At 36.2% G+C, this 20,417-nt stretch overlaps 1 protein-coding gene across 1 annotated transcript in view; it reads left to right on the top strand.

The window, feature by feature from the left end:
• Positions 1-20,417, top strand: part of srrm3 (serine/arginine repetitive matrix 3) — a gene marked incomplete at its 3' end in the record, with an annotated part of 80,552 nt that overhangs the window by 31,635 nt on the left and 28,500 nt on the right. Inside the window, exons 2-3 of the mRNA XM_079419902.1 lie at positions 6,332-6,579; positions 17,113-17,214. Of these exons, the coding sequence (XP_079276028.1) occupies positions 6,344-6,579; positions 17,113-17,214 (338 nt within the window). The 5' untranslated portion in view covers positions 6,332-6,343. The remainder of the gene's footprint in view (positions 1-6,331; positions 6,580-17,112; positions 17,215-20,417) is intronic.

Below are 20,417 nucleotides of genomic sequence, written 5' to 3'. Positions count from 1 at the left end.
TGAAGACTGGAGAAATGATGCTGAAAATTCATCTTTGATCACAGGAATAAATTACATTTTAACATACATTCAAATAGAAAGCAGTTATTTTAAATTGTAATAATTTTTCACAATATTACTGATTTTACTGTACTTTTGATTAAAAAAAAATGCGGCCTTGGTGAGCAGAAGAGACTTTATAAAAACATTATACTGGCCCCAGACTTTTGAATAGTATATGTTTCTATCAAATTACACGCTTCAGTTACACAAGGTTCCATTTTAATTAGGATTCTGTCTTAATAGGCTGCTGTCATGTATGCAGCATGTTAGCTCACTGCAGTTTTTTCTTCTATGTGAGATGCAGATGCTTTTAATGAAATCAACGCTAAAAGAGAAAGTGTTTATTCCTGACATTTGCCTGGGGAAAACATGAGTTAGTAATAGATAATTAAAATAATGCCAGAAGAGTGTATGTATGACAGCGAGAGGAAATCCGCTGAACATAGAGAACTAAATGAACGGAGCCTCAGAGAAAAGCAGAAGTGGTTTAAGATCTCTTGAGGATCTCTGGGGAAACGGCGTGTGGAGGGTGTTGTTAGCGCTCAGGTGCACAGGTGATCCGTTCTGAGGTGAAATCAGTTATAGTGGTTGAGTCTGAGTGTGATACAGCGAATCCCGGCGGCTCACACTCAGCAGATCCCAGCTGTCTGTCTGAAGCAGCTAATGCAGCAGAACTCGTGTCTTCTCCTGTCCATCGTTTCGTATACCAAATCCTGCTCTACTCCTCCTTTCTTCCTTTCTCTTATGTTTGTGTGAAGCAGAGTTAATTCAGTCCTCCAGGGCTTCTGTGGTCTTCATCAACACCCTTTTCTGATGCAACAACAGAACAGTATTTTTCACCTTTAATATGGGATGTATAATGTGCTTAAAGGGATATTTCATCTAAAAATGACATTTTTACCATCATCATGTAGGGCTGCGTAATAAATCTTATTTTAAATCGCAATAGCGATTTATGCTTCTATTTGTATTACTTAAAAGTAAGTGTTTATTTAAATATAATACATCAAAAAAACTACACGAGGTAAAATAAGGGTTTTGGGTTAAACCTGCATGCTATTATTAACAGCATTGCTACTGGTGGAACAGATGCACACACTAGCACCCGTCTGTCACTTTGCGGTTTCTGTATTTTGCAGATTTATTCCAGGCCAGTCTAGTCTGACAGGCGAGCGCTGTGACGGTCTCTGGAGTAATGCTATTCTAACTCACTCTCATCGGGCGCACCGAAATAAATGCACCACTTTCAGCCGTTTTATCCACACTGGGCTGGACGGCGTGCGGTCATTGTCGCTAGTTAGTATCCTAGCTGCTGGTTGCAAAGGCAGAATTAGTGAGGAGAGTGAAAAATAGGCTGTGTAGATTGAGGTTAGAAAGACCTTCAGAGCTCTTGAGGAGGCCTTGAAGAATGATGCAAGATTGCATTGATGAGAGCTGGAGCGAGGGATTTCATGCGGCAGAAATCATGCATTTTGCATTCAGAGAAGCAGAGCAATAGAGAATCTGGTTGAGTTGAACAAGATCTAAAGTTCTCTTTTCTTTTTCTTTTGCTTTTTAAGGCCATTAATCATCATTGTAACGATTCATAGTCATAAATTATCATTAAGTTGACTTTGAAGCAGAATGTCATTTAAGGAAATGGCAAAAAGTGCCTTTAGGAATATGAATTAATCTTTTTTCTAAAAAATGAAATGATACTCTAAATATGAAACTAAAGCCTCTTGTATATTTTGTATAAATATATATAAAAACATCTGCTAAATGGAAATATATTAACAGTGGATGATTTTATATATAAACTTATATATAAATTATGCTTGCAGTTTTAGTTTTAGTTTCGTTTGTCAAAAAATCATTTCATATTTCAATATTATTTGAAAACATGAATACCCATTTATAACCATCATTTCTAATCATTTCTTTTCTCATCTAATAATGACTGTAAATGATCTTTTGGGGGGGTAATTTCTCAGCAAATATTGATGTGCATTTTATTTGAAATGATCTAATTAATTGGCTATTTGAATAACTCTGCTAAATGCATTACTGCAATTGCAAAGCTTTATCAAAGGAAACTTGGATCATTCTTAGTCATGTGTGTTATATAATATTTCAGAGTATTTAATATTCGTTTAGCCTGGAAGCAAACTGTAGGCATACACAAAGCAGAATAAGATTGACCATTACAGGTCACTAGCGATCTCTGTGAGTTTATAAACACCCACTGGGTTTAGAAAGTGACCTGTGTTGTAGTCTTCATCTTTGCTGACCAGCTGCCCACTATCTGGTGCATATTGAGCGCTGCAGGGACGTTCACATTGACACTGATTCAGTCCAAGGAGGTCGGCAGGTTGCTGTAGAACTGGATGTTAGTAGACTATACAACTTGACCACAGTATCCATCCTATTAATAGCACATGAAAAACAGACTTTATTAAGTAATATTCCAAATGTTTCTTCTTTTTTTTCCCTCAAATTGCTTACATTTTTTGCCTGATTTCTGATCATGTGACACTGAAGACTGGAGTAATGATGCTGAAAATTCAGCTTTGCATCACAGAAATAAATTACATTCTACAATATATTCAAACAGAGAGCAGTTATTTTAAATTGTAATAATATTTTAAAATATTACTGTTTTTACTGTATTTTTGATCAAATAAATTTAGACTTGGTGAGCAGAAGAGACTTCTTTCAAAAAACATCTAAAACACCGGCTTAGCATCATAGTGGCAACTTCTGTATTTTCCTTTAGAAAATGTATGAATGTAGTTAATATTGTTGAAAATGTTAGTGCAGAGTGCCTTCATGCTCATCTTATTTCTGACTGATATCAGTCTCTTGTTCAGTCATTCTTGAGTAGTAAAAGTTCAGTTGTACTGAAAGTCTCCAGGTATCACAGGAAAATGCTGATACCCGTGAAGTAGCCTGTGCTGTTTAAAGTTTGTACCAGTGGTAATTTGACAGTCGCTGCATTAAAGAGCTTAATTGCCCAGTTTTGACTCAAAAGTAAGCAGTATTTTTTGTTTTGTTGAACTGAGTAAAAGGTGTCAGCACAAATTACAATGAAGTAGAGACTATGGGAACAAAACAAGACCATATCTAGCGGTTTTTAATTATACTCTGGAGAGAGAAAGAGAGTTATCAGTACATTGCTTATTCAGGAAGACACCTGTACTAAGGTTTTCCTCTAATAATCCCAAAATTAAGATTTATATGTACATGCAAATACATATGCATATAGTGTAGCACTATTTAAAAGTTTGGGGTCTATATGTTTTTAAAAGAAGGCTCTTCTGCTCTCCAAGGCTGCATTTATTTGATCAAAAATACAGTAAAAACAGTAATATTGTCAAATATAATTACTATTTAAAATAACTGTTGTCTATTTTAATATATTGTAAAATGTAATTTATTTCTGTGCTCAAAGCTGTATTTTCAGCATCATTTCTCCAGTCTTTAGTGTCACATGATCCTTCAGAAATCATAATAATATACTGATTTGCTGCTCAAGAAACATTTCTGATTATTTCTGAAACTGTGATGCATTTATTTTTTTAGGATTCTTTTATGAATAGAAAGTTCAGAAGAACAGCGTTTATTTGAAAAACAAATCTTTCGTAACATGTCTTTACTGCCAATTTAATGCATCCTTGATGAATATAAGTATTAATTTCTTTAAAAAAAAATGTACAGACCCCAAACATTTTAATGGTAGTATATACAGTATTACATAAAAACCACCTCAGTGATATCTGTCCGGTAGTATGAACATTTTATGTGTAGTTTATCAAAGAAATGACTTGTTTTAATGATGATGAAGGTCAGGTTAGAGTGTAGCATTTTCTCTGTACTTCACAGATCGTTTGTACTCACTTTAATAGAGATGGGGACTTAAATATCATTTAGTATGAGAGAAGTGAATAAATCAGTACAGTATGCTGCTTCATGTCCTGTGTAATTGCTTTTATAACCATCAAAGGTCACATGTCAGAAGACACAATGAATATAAAGGGAAATAATTCAGAGACTTATGAGGAGAATAAGTATTCAAGTCGCAGATATCTGAGGCAAAGATTTAGCCTGTAATGAATTCAGTGATGATTCCTCCTGCTGTTCCACCACCTGTTCAGCTCTACGCCGCTTCATGACTTTACCCACAATCCACGGCGTGCTAAACAACACAAAGAACGTCACCCTCCGTCATTAGTCCTTGCTGGAAAACAAGCATCTGTAATCGAAACCTTTTAGCACCCAGCTCTGACTGCGTGATTAAAAACAAGAAGAGAAAAGAGAATATTTTACATTCTAATTTCTATGCACTCCTGTTGTCTCTTCTACTGAATCTAAACAATTATATCATTTCTTTTAATAAAACAAGATTTTTGAGGTCAAATCTCTCCAGGTAGTTTTTCCAGGTAATTCACATTTATATTTTAAATCTTTTTTTGCACATGATTTATATCATAACCCACATTCATTCACATCAACATGTTTTTATAAAAAAAAAAAAAAAAAAAAATATATATATATATATATATATATAATAAAAAGGCTGTAATTAATTGAAGAAATAATCAAAAGATTAATTAATTTTTACAATAAATGTTTGTTGAAGTTCTAAAAATGTTACATTATATTGAAAACAATTTGTGTGTGAGATTGTTGGGCTGTGAATATTGAATAATGTTCTTTAATAAAATGTTTTGGAATTTTTATCTGCTGTAATAAATTGAAGACATCAAAAATCAATTAATTATCAGGTAACACTTTACAATAAGGTGTCATTTATTAACATTAGTTAATGTATTAACTAACATGAACAAACAATGAACGATGCATTTATTACACTATTTATTAAACTTTGTTAATGAGAATATAGTTGTTCATTGTTTATTCATGTTAGTGCATTAACTAATGTTAACAAACACAACTTGTGATTTTAATAATGCATCAGTAAATACTGAAATTAACATTAAGATTAATAAATGCTGTAGAAGTATTGTTCATTCTTATTTCATGTTTGCTAATGAAACTTATTTTAAAAGTGTTATCAAAATAAATGTTCGTTGAATTCCATTTTTTTTTAAATATAATATTGTTACATATATTTCACACAGTTGTTTGAATAGCGTGCCCTTTAATAAGATATGTAGAAATAAAAGAAATTGTAATGGAATAAACAATGAAAATCTAACCTATTTTCAAAAAAATGTTATGAACATGAAACAATTATTTCAGACATGCATATGACATCCAAATAAACAGCAAAACCTTTATGGAAATGTGAGCCTGCAGCAAAGCCCTCACGCAGGGAAAGATCATGAGAGAGTTTGCGGTGACAGTGATGAAGGGAATGTGTTGAACTCAAGTCTCTATTTTGAAATACGAGACCGTTAGTCGCAGGTTCTGGGATCTCATCCAGACGCTTCTCTCCCTTTCTCATTTTTGTGGTATATTGCCAGCAGCAAATATGATTCAATCAACTCAGCAAAAAAATACTGCCATTTATTATACCACGTCATTTAGGTGAGAATGTCTTCTTTGTGGATGGGAATTACTGGCCGGATGTTAATGTTACAATGGACTGTGTTATTCAATCAGTCATTATACGTGTCCAACATCGAGATTGCATCGAGTTCATGGTTCCTGTAACATAAAATAGAGCTTATATTTGTGAATGCAAACTATAAAAGCTCAACTTGCATTGAAAAGAGACATTTGCTCCTAATTTACATATATATGCAATTGCAGTCTGTGTCCTGTACAGAAGATATGGGCGAAAATAAAAGCTTGCATGCCTCTATTGCTGCTTGTGTTGCTGTAGTTATCAGGGCAGAAAACAGTCATGTCTTATTTCTTTATAGTTTCTGTCATCCTCTTAATGCCAGTGAGGTCTGAATGTGGTGGTGCGGTTGATTTTATGGTATTTTTTGCATTAATTATTCACTGCTGTTCAAAAGATTGTGGCTATTTTTTAATGTTTTTGGAAGAAGACTTTTCTGCTCACCATGGCTGCATTTATTTGATCAAAAATACAGGAAAAAGAGTAACATTGTGAAATATTATTAAGATTTTAGAAAAGTGTTTTTTTCTGTGTGAATATTTGAAAATGTAATTTATTTCTGTGATCAAAGCTGAATTTTCGGCATTATTACTCCAGTCTTCAGTGTCACATGATCCTTCAGAAATAGTTTCAGTCGTAGTTATATAATAACTCTGGTCTGTGATGTACTTCTGGAATCGTTGTTCATTTCGGATCTCATGTCTCTGTGTTTGTGTCTGTCAGAGTGCCGTGGCCATGTACGATGGGGCGAGGGTTCCCTCCCCTGAGGACGCCGCTAACGGGGGCCCGCTGCAGCCCGAGACACCCGCGGTCACACATCCCAAAGCCGCCGAGCAGCCGGAGGAGGAAAACGGAGTCCCACCTGAGCCTGTCCTGGTGAAGAAGGCTCACCGTGAGATTCTGGATCATGAGAGGAAGAGGAGGGTGGAGCTGAAATGCATGGAGCTTCAGGAGATGATGGAGGAAGAGGGGTGAGTGAGTCACTGATAGCACCATGTTTAGCTCTGTTCCAAAAACCTATCAAGCTGCCTTGTTGTCTACTATCTACTTGTTGTCTACTATATCCAAAGCAGCATCCTAAATGTTCAGGAGCCTCATAAGTGACTCACTAGTGCTGGTATTGTAAGGTAAAACTAAAACTATAAAAAATTCAGAAATCATTAATTGAAATAAAGCTGATTTAAAATATTTTATACACTTAAAAACTTAAAATTGTGACATAATACTATGAGTCTCTTTATATTCTACATTCTACATAAATAAAGAGTTTAAAGTCAAAGTTAAACGTAATTCAAAATTTTTCTTGGACTATAGTTGAAATAATACATTTAAGTTGCAAATTATGTAATAAAGTCAGTCCCTCTACATTCTAAACATTGTCTGAATTTGCCTATAAATGAATATTTTGCAATATGCTTCAAATAAATGATATTTTGTGTTTATAATCAACAACTTAAAATTAACTCAAAATGTTTATAATTTGCATTCCATTCACCGTCTTCACTGAAATAGTGTTTTCTTATAAAACAATAATCTTAATTTTATTTACAACTTCAAAAAATCGTACTTCAATATGACTACAATATTTGTGCTTTACAAAGGAAACGTGATTTTTTTTCTTGCATGAGACGTCACATGAAGAGCAAAGACATGAAGGAGAATATGAAATCACAGTGCATTGTTGCCTGTGCCGTTGTTTTATTTACAGTAGTTCTTGCATTATTTCTGATGCAGAAATGCAACGCTGGTATTTCTTCATGCACTGAGGTCTAAACTAAGCAAGCACCAAAACAGAAACACTTGATTTTATGGATTGTTGCATTCTGAAATGTGTCAGAGCACAATTCATAATTCACAATTGCATTCTCAATATTGCCACAAAGTCCTCTTCTGTGGTCAGTTTACTTTTTCAAGTCAGCTATTGTCTTGGCAGTGCAACAATTCAAAGAGAATCCTGCAGGGTGAGTTCATTAAAGTGCTGACATGTTAAGGTAACCAGTTATCTGAGTAACGTATCTGGCACAAACTATTGAAGGAAAGTGTATCGTTCCTTTGAGTACTGATTGTGAATTTGAATTGAATCAACTGCACAGGAAGTTGGATTGTAATTTGAATCGGAATGACAGGAAATGGAATTTACTGAATGAAAATTAAAAGAAATTCAACATTCTGGTAAAATAATTGATCTTCCATTCTGATGCATAAAAATTATTTTTTTAAATATGACAAAATATATACATTCCCATTCAGACATTTGGGGTCAGTAAAGAAAAAAACTTTAATTCATAAAAGAATCCTAAAACGTATCACGTTTTCCCAAAATATGAAGCTGCACAACTGTTTTCAACATTGATAATAATATTAAATATTTCTTGAGCAGTAAATCAGTATATTAGTAATGATGCTGAACATTCAGCTGCGCATCACAGAAATAAATTACATTTTGCAATATATTCATATATATATATATATATATATATATATATATTCATATAATACATATATGATATTTTCATCTATATAAATATTAGATGAAAACTCTAAGTTGCAAATTATGTAATGCTGTCAGTCTCTCTACATTATAATGTGATAAGAATCTGCATATATATATATATATATATATATGAATATTTTGCGATTATACTTCCAAGAATTTTTTTTGCACTTTAACTTGATCATAAGAGACTTCTTTGAGTAACATTATAAAATCTTACCAACCCCAAACTTTGAGTGGTTTTAACTAAATACAGCCTTTTTTTGTAGTTAAAAAATGAGAGATTTGTGAATTTTAGTTCATTTGAATTCTCCTTCTTTAAAAGTCCTTCTCAGTCCAGTTCTGACCGCTCCACAGCGCTGCAGGAAGCAGTAAAGCACATGGCCTGTAATGCTGCTGTATTTGTGATGTGGTGGAGGATTTGTGGCCTGATTGACATCTGCTCTAATCCTGCAGACGTCTGCGCTCGGCCCGCGTCTGACGGCCTTCTGAAGCAGCTCTGAGTGTCTCTAATTAAACAGCAGCTGTGTGACCTTGAGGCAGAATGAATGATGGTGATAAAGCACACAAACACCGCCACGGGGGAACCGGCTCAGCGCACAAAAGCTGATGAAAGATTTGCTTCAGTTCAGGATTAGAAATCTGCTAACGTGCTTAAATGCTTAGTGAATGAGGTGCTGAGTGGGCCTGAATTTCTGCTTCCATTCATCAAGAAACAGAGGAAAGCATGTTTGGTTTATCAGCAGTTTAGTTTTGGATTCCATGTGTAGAACAGATAGTTTCAGTCCCGTCATCTGATTGGTCAATCCAGTGGGGATCTAGTGTATATCACTGCACAGCTTCCATAGAGAGACTATATACATGGGTTTACATGACAACATTAGATTACTAGTGGAAGAACGACACCAAGCTCGACAAAGAAAATAAGTTTGAATGAAAATGTGTGTCCTTAAATTTTATTATTAGGGATAAGGGATAGTTCAGCACCCAAAAATTAACCTTTAATTTTTTTATTTTTTTTTATTGGCATGATTGTGTTTATACAATATTGCCAAAGCATTGTAGACAAAAAAAAAAAAAAAAAAATATATATATATATATATACAGTACAATATAACCATAACAAACAAACAAAACTGTTATAAAAAAGTATGAAAATATTATAAAAAAGTTATAAAAAATATGAAAGTCAATACAATGAAAGTCAATGAGGTCCAGTGTTATTTTAGTATTATTTATATTCTGTTATAGTATTTATTAATATTTTGAATTAGCTTTAATAAGACATAGCTCTTGAATTAGCTATATTTTCAGTTTTCATTTTTATTTCAGTTTTAGTTTTAGCCATTTTGTACTTTGTAAATTTTTTCTTTTCTTTTATTTTTATTGGACTTTTTTATTTCAAGTTTTGGAATGAATATTTATATTTCATTTTATTTCAGCATTATTTCAATAAAGACAATTATTTTTAATAGTTTTTGTTTTAACTGACAATAACAATACGGAATGACATAAGTGAAAGTATATGATGACAGAATTTTTATTTGGGTGAAAGAATAGAATAGAATAGAATAGAATAGAATAGAATAGAATAGAATAGAACCAATGTTTATCAAAACCTAGTAGAATGTGGCCCCTTTAAAAGTGAACGGTGTAATTTCTGCACCACTAGCAGTGGAATTCTGAAAATAATGACTGTTTTCAAACAGGTTTCCCAAACGTTTGTCTGTATAAAGTCACATGTACAGTATGAAGACCGTCTCATTTTCATGCTCTGCATCCTCTTATTAGTGGAAATGGATTTTTGCTTGTTAGGAGTTCTTGAGTAATAGTTATTAGATTGATGACGATGCTGTGGAGCAGGATGTTGGAGATGGAGGAGGGTGGTGGATCAGCCATCTGGCAGCGCACACACACACACACACACACACACACACACACTGCATCATGACTAATTGTGCTCTGCTTTAGGAGATGTTGGCTCCCCATATGTTTGTCCCAGTGTGAGTAGCAGCAGACGCCGTGCAGCTCTGTGAAAGTCAGACGAGCTCCGTGTAGCATTTGCTGAAGATCTGGTTTTCTTGTGTTAAACATGCTTCAGCGGCCACGTGTCCTCAGCTTATCTCTGTTTGTACAAGAGACTTCCACATGTCATCCTTGAGGCTTTTTAAATGGACAGTTCAGCCAAAAATAACATTCTGTCATCATTTACTCACCCTCATGTCGATCCAAACCCGCATGACTTCATTCTTGCAACGCAAATGAGATTTTGAAGAATCCTTCAAGCTGTTTTACAAACAGGAACTAAAAAGCAGCATGACTCTTGCGCTGTATAACAAATCATATGATTTTTTTTTTTTTTTGTGAGGAGTATTATTTGCTGAAAAACTTGCTCTTCATTGTTGCTCTTGAATCTCATTTGCATTTATGCATATTCAAACGTGACTCATGAAGATGCATCGCTTCAGGTTTGACTTAATGTGCATCTCTTGATCAAGTCTGAATAAGCATAATGAGATTTGAGAGCTTGTAGAACCGAGAATATTGTACAAACAAGAATGAATATAACCAAACATGTTAGGGGTATATGGACAGAAAAAGACAAAAAAATCTGAAAAACATTTTACATTTCAAACAATTTAAAGTTTTTACTTTTAGATACAGTATAGTTTCCAAATACAATTAAATGTCAGTTTTAAAATGTTAAATTCTCTCAAACCAGTTGCAGTAGCAGTGTATGATATTTACACAAGAAAGACAGTCATAGGTTTGGAATGACATGAGGAAGAATAAAAGATTTGTAGGTGAACTGTTCCTTTAAACGAAGGGCTTGTCTCTATGCATCAGATATCAGCGAGATGCAGGATAATTGCAGGGGTGTTTCACAGAGAGCGGCGGGGAATTACATTTTATAATGGCGACTGGAGGCTCTTCTCTGATGCTGTGGATATAAACCGATGCGACACTCCCCCCATAAAGTCTTTAACCCCGTAACCTCTTGTATACAGCCTGCCCCAACACACACACACACACACACAGTTTCTTACCCACCCAGCTTGTTTTAGCTTGATTAAATAGGCAGATGGATGAAGCACACACACATATTTATGCATAAGACTCATCATTATTAGTGTTCGATGATTTGTACAAACATGCGATATTAAACTTCAATGTTTGCATCAAACAGAGGTGTGCTGTTATTAGATGTTATTTTTAGATATGTTTTTGTATATTTTTATATTTCACTTTATATATATACATTTTTATGTATTCATTTTAGTGTATTTAGTTTGAGTTATTTTAGTACTTAAAGTTAAAGTAAATGAATGAGAAACGTTGGCTTGGCATCTAGCCAAAATAAAATATTTTATTTTATTTATTTTATTTCAGTTCATTTTGATGTTACTATTTTTAGGTTGCCTTTTTTCAGCGCATGCATTTATTTAAGTTGTGATAATACAGTAGGGCCACTGAATTTCTTTTTAGTAATGCGTAGTGTAAACTAAATACAGCCTGCAAGCGTTTGTGCTTCACGTGTCTCGTTGAGCAGAGGTGTGCTGTTCTATTCTAAGCGACTGGACATGCAGTTTTGCACCTGTCGGACGATAAAACAGGTTGAAAAATCCAGCAGTAGTTGGTCGTCTGGCATTTTCACCCCAGCAGGAACCAATTAGTGGAGTGTTACTGTTGGAGCAGCGCTCCGGTTAATCACTCCACCGCCACCGGCTACGCCAGCGGCCCAAGGCCTCCATCTGCCCCCACCTCCGGGATCAGACCCGTCCGCGGCCATAGAGACGGGACAGACAGATGGAGACGAGGATGAGGCTTCATGTATTATTGACACACTCCCTGGAGAAGCGTGCTGAGACTCAGTGGATGGACAGATAGATAGATCGACTCCAGTAAGGAAAGATGTAGTTCATTGTGTAACTGGATTCCCAGACGAGTCTGAGGCTCATTAATATGCATGATACCTTTTTATTGGACTTTAGCATTTAACCTTACTGTAAACCACCAACCAATCAGATCAACTCATGCCACGTTAAATAAACACAATAGTCCAATGCCGATCTTGGTTTTGAAAGTACTTTTAGACTTGTTTTTAGAGGTGGAATGTGTTGTTTTGATGAAAAAGGCATTTTTGAACATGCATTTTCAGGTTTTTGGGTAGAGGAATTAATTATGAATCAAATGATTTATGAAATGTTGATTGCATCATATCACCATATTATGAGAAGGGAAATGTAAAAAGTTTTAGTATTGTTTTGATTTAAATAATACAGCAAGACACACTTATAGTTAAGTTGTTATTGGTGTTTCATAGCCATATGTTGTGTGCGGTTGTATGAGAACTAAATAGATAATAAATACATATTCATGAAGCTTACTTTTCCTTCACTATATTCCAAAGCATAATATCTGACTTTTTACTCCACTTCATTTTAAGGAAAACATGCTGTTTCTTGATGCATTACTCTTTTAAATGTTTTACATTTACATTTAGTCATTTAGCAGACAAAGCTTTAAACACTAATAGGTCTTTCTCTTTACAAAGAAAGAAAGAACAAGAAAAGTAAAGAAAAGAACACTTAATTTCAACATTTATTCTCCATATCCAGTCATCTTCGCTGAGGTCAGCTAGCAATGTCCATTTCAAATCTTTTGAGTCAGGTCTTTTTTTAATGAACCACAAATTCACCAATTACATTTAATGATTCATTTATGAATTCAGGTGATTAAACTTTCAGCAGTTAACAAAAATATTTTCTAAGAACGTTCAAAACTTCCAGTTTTTTTACATTTAAAAAAAAATTGTTTATTTTCCATGAACATATAAAAAACAAGTTAGATAAATATCCAAATAAAATATTTCAGAAATAATAAATAAAGACCAAACAAACGTTCTAGTGAAGTGAAGTGAAGTGACATACTGCCAAGTATGGTGACCCATACTCGGAATTCGTGCTCTGCATTTAACCCATCCAACGTGCACACACACAGCAGTGAACACACACACACACACACACACACAGCAGTGAACACACACACACACACACACACACACACACCTACAATTCCTGCCGGCCCGAGACTCGAACCCGCAACCTTTGGATTACGAGTCCGACTCTCTAACCATTAGGCCACGACTTCCCCTCAACACTACTTATTTCTACTAACATTACTGAAAGAACACTTGTTCGTAACATTGAGAGAGCCTTTACAGAACGTTAAACACCTCAATTGATCTTGTTCACAATAAAATGATGCACAATTAAACCAGTTTTTTTCACTGAAATAAAATCTGCATGAGTTGACAGTTTGTCAGTACAGTCTGCACCATCAGTATTGATATGATTGATCAATAAGCTGCACTCTATAATCCATCTCTATATGCTCTGCATTGAACCGCCGGCTTCATTAGGTGCACAGGGGAGTATGTGCTATTAAACAAGGTTAATCAGTGCTATCGATTCACAGTTAAACAAAACAGACAGAAGGTGCATTAGTGTCCCAGGAGTCTTCTGCTAATGATGGCGACTTTGCTCTTGTCATTATAATCTAATTGGCTTAAAAAGGCCTTTTCCATTGTGAGTGTGAGTGCATGTGTGTGTGTGTGTGTGTGTGTGTGTGTTACAGTTGCTATTTTCAAACATGGCTAGAGCCCCCTGCAGGTCATGTTGGCATAGGAGTCCATGTACTGCCTTCCACTTATTTTTATAAATAGAAAGTGAAATAGCAAGTAATGTGCAATACTGAACAGCTCTATGCCACATATTTAATTCACCAAGTGGCATCAGTTGTCATCTCAAATATACACTTATACACTCAAATAAACAGTTTGTTTTCAGAAAGACTTTATTAAAAAATTAATGATTAGTTTTATTCATCAAAGATGCGTTTAATTGATCAAAAGTAACAGCAAAGACATTTATAATATTACAAAAGATTTCTGTTTCAAACAAATGCTGTTCTTTTGAACTTTCTATTCATCAATAATCCTGAAAAATAAACAGTTTGCACAAATACATGCAGCACAACTGTTTTCAACATTGATACATTTTTGAATGGTAGTGTATGCATGCTTATTTTATTTATTATACAATATTGTAACATTTGGAAGCCCAATATAATAATTGGTCACAAATTAGATATTAAAAATTATAGTTGATTTGGGCGTTGAGCGTGTCATTGGGAAAACGTGTCAGATGCAATGGATACAGCATCTGTATTAATGGTAAATTTGTTCGAATTAATGTTTTTTTTTGTAAATTTAAAATAAAAATAAATTGCATGGACAAAATACCATATTATTGTGCAAATAAAACAGAATATATGATGATTCAATTTATAGCACCTTCACAAGTTGAATAGAAAAACAAAGCAAAAATACATCCGATGTATATTCGTTATTCATTATTGCGTAGATGTAGAGAGAAATGTTGCATCTCTGTCTTACTCCAACCTGATTTGAACAGACCTGAGGTCATAATAACAACTTCCAAACTCATAATCACAATCTTCCCAGGAGGACGTGAACGCACCAGACATGTCTTTTAAGTCAGTAAAATTCCTAAAGGAAAATATACAAAATAAAGTGATTTCTAAAAATATTTAAATCATCAATGATCATGAGAAAAACGTGTGTGCTTCTGTTTGTTCTACCTGCTGTCCTCTGCTCATATTGCACAAAAAGCACAGAAAATCATTTTTGTCTTGTGTGTGTGTGTATATGCGCGTGCATATGTCGGAATGGATTTGATAAAGCAGCATTATCTCCAGCCCCTCCAGCACAAGCTTTTATTGCAGGAAAGTTTGGCTTCTTCACAAACACACACATCATCTTCCTCATGCGCTTCTGTGTGCAGCTGCTCTGGGCAGAGGCTGATAAAACCTGCTATTGTGATACCATACATTACCAGCTGAACTGAATGCACAATGGTTGCCCCTGGTTACACCAGTCTACTTTAACCAGACAGCAGGTGCATCATGTGCTGCTGTGTTAAAACTCCTTCACATGACTTACATCAACAAACCTCGACACACACGTCAATGTGCTGCTTCGATCTCTGTGTGAAAACCTGCTCTGCTCCAAAACCTAGTGATCTGCCCTGCTGTCTGCTGCCTGCATAGTGAGCATGCTGAATGAAATGGAGCAGTGCACATCATTGTGAAATGCACAAGATTTGACTCGCAGTTGAATTCAGTGGTTGCATGATGGTAAACTGCAGTAATATACGTAAAAATGCACAGCACACACAAATATTGGGGAAAATAGTCATTATTTAAGCTACATTTACACTACTGGTCAAAAAAAAAAAAAGGAATTTAATCTCTTCTGTTCACCAAGGCTGCATTTATTTGATCAAAAATACAGTAAAAACAGTCAAATTGTGATTTTTTTTTTCTATTTGAATATATTTTTAAAATGTAATTGATTCCTGTGATCAAAGCTGAATTTTCAGCATCATTTCTCCAGTCTTCAGTGTCACATGATCTTCAGAAATCATTCTAATATACTGATTTGCTGCTCAAGAAACATTTATTATTATTATCAGTGTTGAAAACATGTGCTTTTGTGGAAACCATGATACATTGCCATTTTAAAAAATTTGGATTAAAAAAATAATAATAATAATACTTTAATTCAGCAAGGACACATTAACTTGATAGAAAATGACAATAAAGACATTTATAATGTTGCAAAAGATTTCTGTTTCAGTAAATGCTGTTCTTTTGAACTCTATTCATCAAAGAATCCTGAAAAAAAATCACAGTTTCCACAAAAATATTATGTAGCAAAAACTGTTCTCAACATTGAAAACTCTAAGAAACAGTATTAATCACCAACAAGAACTGATAATAACTAAGCAGCAAATCAGCATATTAGAATGATTTCTGAAGGATCATGTGACACTGAAGACTGGAGTAATGATGCTGAAAATACAGCTTTGCAACAGAAATAAATTACATTTTAAAATATATTTAATTAGAAAACAGTTGTGCACCATCCAGTGGCTGACCCAAAACAGACAGGAGTGGAAGACTTTTGTTGCTGCCCTACATGCCAAGGGCATACTGGGTAGCAAGTAAGTATTAGAGATTGTAATAATTTCACAATATTGCTGTTTTTACTTTGTTTTATCAAATGAATGCATTGAACAAAAGACACTTAATTATTCAAAATTTTGACTTGTAACATAACTATTGCAATGCTTTCTGTTGTTTATAGAATTATTCATTCTAATAAATGACGTCTCTCACATATTTCACTTGATATATTTGATAGATTTTTTTCGCTCAGCTTGTTGCATATAACTTTGTCTCGGAAGGGAGCACGTCTGAGATGCTTCAGCATGTTGTGTTCATAGGCAACTGGTTTGGAACAGGATTTCAGTTCCATCTCTTTTTGCACAGTATGTGTTCGAATGTTATCAAGCGCACACTGTTGTCTGTGTGCTGACTGTCAAGTCACCTTTGCCACCCACAGATTTCTGCATGGTGACATTGAGTGAATATAAAGAGTGTTTCTCCGGTCCGGCGTCCCCTGCAGGCAGCTGTGCGCCTCTGAAATCACATTACAGCCAAACTGTGTGGCATGACAGTCTTACACACACACACACACACATACACACACTACACTAATCTTGTTTCCTGATGGATGCGCTCTGGAGAAAACGAGAATGGCCCATTTAATATCCAAACCCTTAGTGCAGCCGAATGTTTCCATGCTGCATTTATTCACTCATTTTTAGCACAGCTCTGAAAGAGGCAAGACTAAAACTAGACTTTCTGAAGAAATTGTAAGTGGTGACTGGTGCAAAAGTTTTTCTGGGCGGTTGCTGGCAGGGTTAATTATGGTTGCTTGGCTCCCTCCATCAATGTTTGCTGGGATTTTTTCACCTGTTTTATCATCCAGTGAGTGAAAATCACTCCAGACCTGAAAGATTCTTTAAACCGTGTTTTATTGAGGACATTGTTGTCAGTTGACTGCTTTCATTTTTGTTTGCAGATATTCCGAAGAAGAAATCCGGCAGAAGGTTGGAACGTTTCGGCAGATGCTGATGGAGAAGGAGGGTGTGATAACTCGAGAAGGCTTGCACCCACGTCCCCCGTGAGTCAATCACACATGATGCTTGTCAGACAGTAAACGAGGAAACCATCGATCCGCTCTGATCCTATTTTCCTCACGTAATTGAATATAGTGTGTGTTTCCTGTAGAGACAGTATCGGATAGCGTTTGTGTGTGACATTGTATTCCTGTGATTAATGATAATGCTAACCAGCACTGATAGAAACCATCCATAACACGGATCTCTGTGCCAGTGAATAGATACTGCATGTTTAATAGATAAATGTACATTAAATACAAATACAACTTTAATTTATGTAGCTCACTGGAAAACCATTTAGCTAAATAGTGCAATGCAAAAATGCTTCACAGGGATTGAAATGAATAATTTCTCTTTCTGGTTCATTTACATGAACTGTCTGAACAAACTGATTCACTAAAATGAATCTTTGGGAAGTGCATTCTCTATATTTTAGCTACCGATGAACAGAAACCTTTTTAGCACTAGTGCATCAAAATTAAGCACAATTGATGAACATTAAAGGCTTTAGCTATATAGTGTATTTTATAATGTTGTCATGGAGGATAATGGGAAATGTAGCTTTGTTGCCTATAGCATAAAGACAAGTCATAACGTTGGCTTCCATGAGGTCATGTTGAAATAGGTTCATAAATAAGATGTTGTGTTTTGCTGCATATAGGCTGAATGTATTTGTTTCAGCAGGTACACATACAAACTTTCTTATAGCTTGTGGGTGCAGGTCCTTTATCAGGAGCAGAAGAAGGAGATGATTTAATATTCTCTACAGATCATAAATGACCCTGTGTTAATGCCGTGCACAGCCCAGAGGAAACCTCAGCGACCGTACATCACCTCCTTCACCCAGAGACCAATCTAATAAAAAAGCCTTTTCATCTTAAACCTAAACTCCTGTTCTGGCCATTCTTTTCACAAGAACTCAGAGCCTGAGCCATTATAGCTCCAGCAACACAACATTTCTGCTACAGTGCCCTCCAAAAGTATTGGAACAGTAAAGACAAAATTGCTCTGTTGACTGTGGAGTCAAGACATTTACAAATATGATTAAAAGATGAATATGAGACAAAACTACAGAATGTCACATTTTATTATTGGGTGATTCAACACATAGATGTTTTACCAGCTAAGAAGTTCAGCACTTCTATAGTTTCATCCCTCTATCTGATGTGAGCATAAGTATTGGGACAGTTGCCTCTCAGGTCTTTCTAAGTGATCAGCTGTGTCCTGTTGCATTCATTCTTCAGGTGAGATGGCGCATTGGACATTTTTTCTGGTTTTTGATTATTCAGACGCCTTGTTGGATGTTCTAGTCGGAGGGGCAGCGGTCCTAGTCAAACGCGCGCTTAGATGGAAAAGAGGGAAGCGTGCCGGGGTGCTGGTTAAGCTCCGCGAACAGCGCTCCCTAGTATCCATCTAGCGAATCTCCGATCCCTTCCTAACAAAACGGATGAACTACTTCTCCTCACCCACACAGACAAGGATTTTTCAAACTCTGCTGCATTGTGTTTCACTGAAACCTGGCTGAGTGAAGCCATTCCGGACAACGCACTTCATTTGCTGGGCTACCAGCTGTTCAGAGCGGATCGCATCACGGAGTTAACACGGAAAACGAGAGGTGGTGGACTATGCTTCTACATACATGACGGTTGGTGTACAGACGTAACAACTATGAAGAAGATGTGTTCTCCTAATTTAGAGGCATGCTTCATAAACGGTAAACCGCTCTACTCGCCGCAGGAGTTTTCTTCTTTCATTCTCGTGAATGTGTACGTGCCTCCAGACGCATGCGTGAGCGCTGCGATGCAACAACTGGCTGAACAAATATCTGAAACAGAGCAATGGTACCCGGACTCTCTTTTAATCATTCTTGGAGATTTTAACAAAGCAAATCTCTCCCGTGAACTGCCAAAATACAGACAGCACGTCACATGTCCCACCAGAGACAGTAATATATTGGATCACTGTTACACAGCAATAAAGGACGCATATCACTCTGTCCTACGGGGAGCTTTAGGACTCTCTGATCACTGTTTGGTTCATCTTATTCCGTCCTACAGGCAGAAACTTAAATCTGCAAAACCTGTATTAAGAACTGTTAAAAGATGGACTAATGAAACAGAGCAGGATTTACAAGCCTGTTTCTCTCTCACTGATTGGACTGTTTTTGAAGCTGAAGCCACCGATCTGGATGAGCTCACAGAGACTGTAACTTCATATATCAGTTTCTGTGAGGATATGTGCATCCCCACCTGGACATTCTTATCATTCAATAATGATAACCCGTGGTTTACTGGGAAACTCAAACAGCTTCGTCAGGCCAAAGAGGATGCTTACAGAAGTGGGGATAAAATATTGTATAAACAGGCCAGGAACAGACTAACAAAGGAGATCAGAGTAGCTAAAAAGAACTACTCTGAAAAGCTGAGAAGAGAGCTTTCAGCCAATTTTCCGGCATCAGTATGGACTGGTCTGAGGAACATCACCAAGTACAAGACACCACCCCCACAGTCTGTGGAGACTCAACAACTGGCTGACGATCTGAATGTGTTTTCCTGTCGATTTGAAAAGGCCAGACTGACACCCAGCACCCGCTCTGATCTGCACTCCACACATTCGCCTACCCCCCCTGCAACCCCCCCCCCCCTACTCCCTCCCCAACCATGTTACCTGCGCTTAAAGTCTGTGTAGAGGATGTGAACCGGATCTTCAGAAAACAGAAATCTAGAAAAGCTTCAGGACCAGACGGTATTTCACCTGCCTGTCTAAATGTCTGTGCTGACCAACTGGCCCCCATCTTTACACAGATCTTCAACAGATCTCTGGAGCTGTGCGAAGTTCCCTGCTGCTTCAAACGCTCCACCATCATTCCCGTTCCCAAAAAGCCCAAAATCACTGGTCTTAACGACTACAGACCTGTCGCTCTCACGTCTGTGGTCATGAAGTAATTTGAGCATCTGGTGCAGTCACAACAACTTGGAGCTCAACACACTCAAAACAGTGGAGATGATAGTAGACTTCAGGAGGAACCCCCCTGCACTCCCCCTACTCACCATCATGGACAGCACTGTGGCTGCAGTAGAGTCATTCAGGTTCCTGGGCACCACCATCTCCCAGGACCTGAAGTGGGACATTCATATTGACTGTATTGTGAAAAAGGCCCAGCAGAGGCTGTATTTCCTTCGCCAGCTGAGGAAGTTCAAACTGC

Source organism: Barbus barbus (genome assembly GCF_936440315.1).
Source record: "Barbus barbus genome assembly, chromosome: 6".
In the NCBI taxonomy this organism is placed as follows: Eukaryota; Metazoa; Chordata; class Actinopteri; order Cypriniformes; family Cyprinidae; genus Barbus; species Barbus barbus.
Note: the sequence above shows the minus strand (reverse complement) of the source record. Positions and strands in the feature narration are given on the sequence as shown.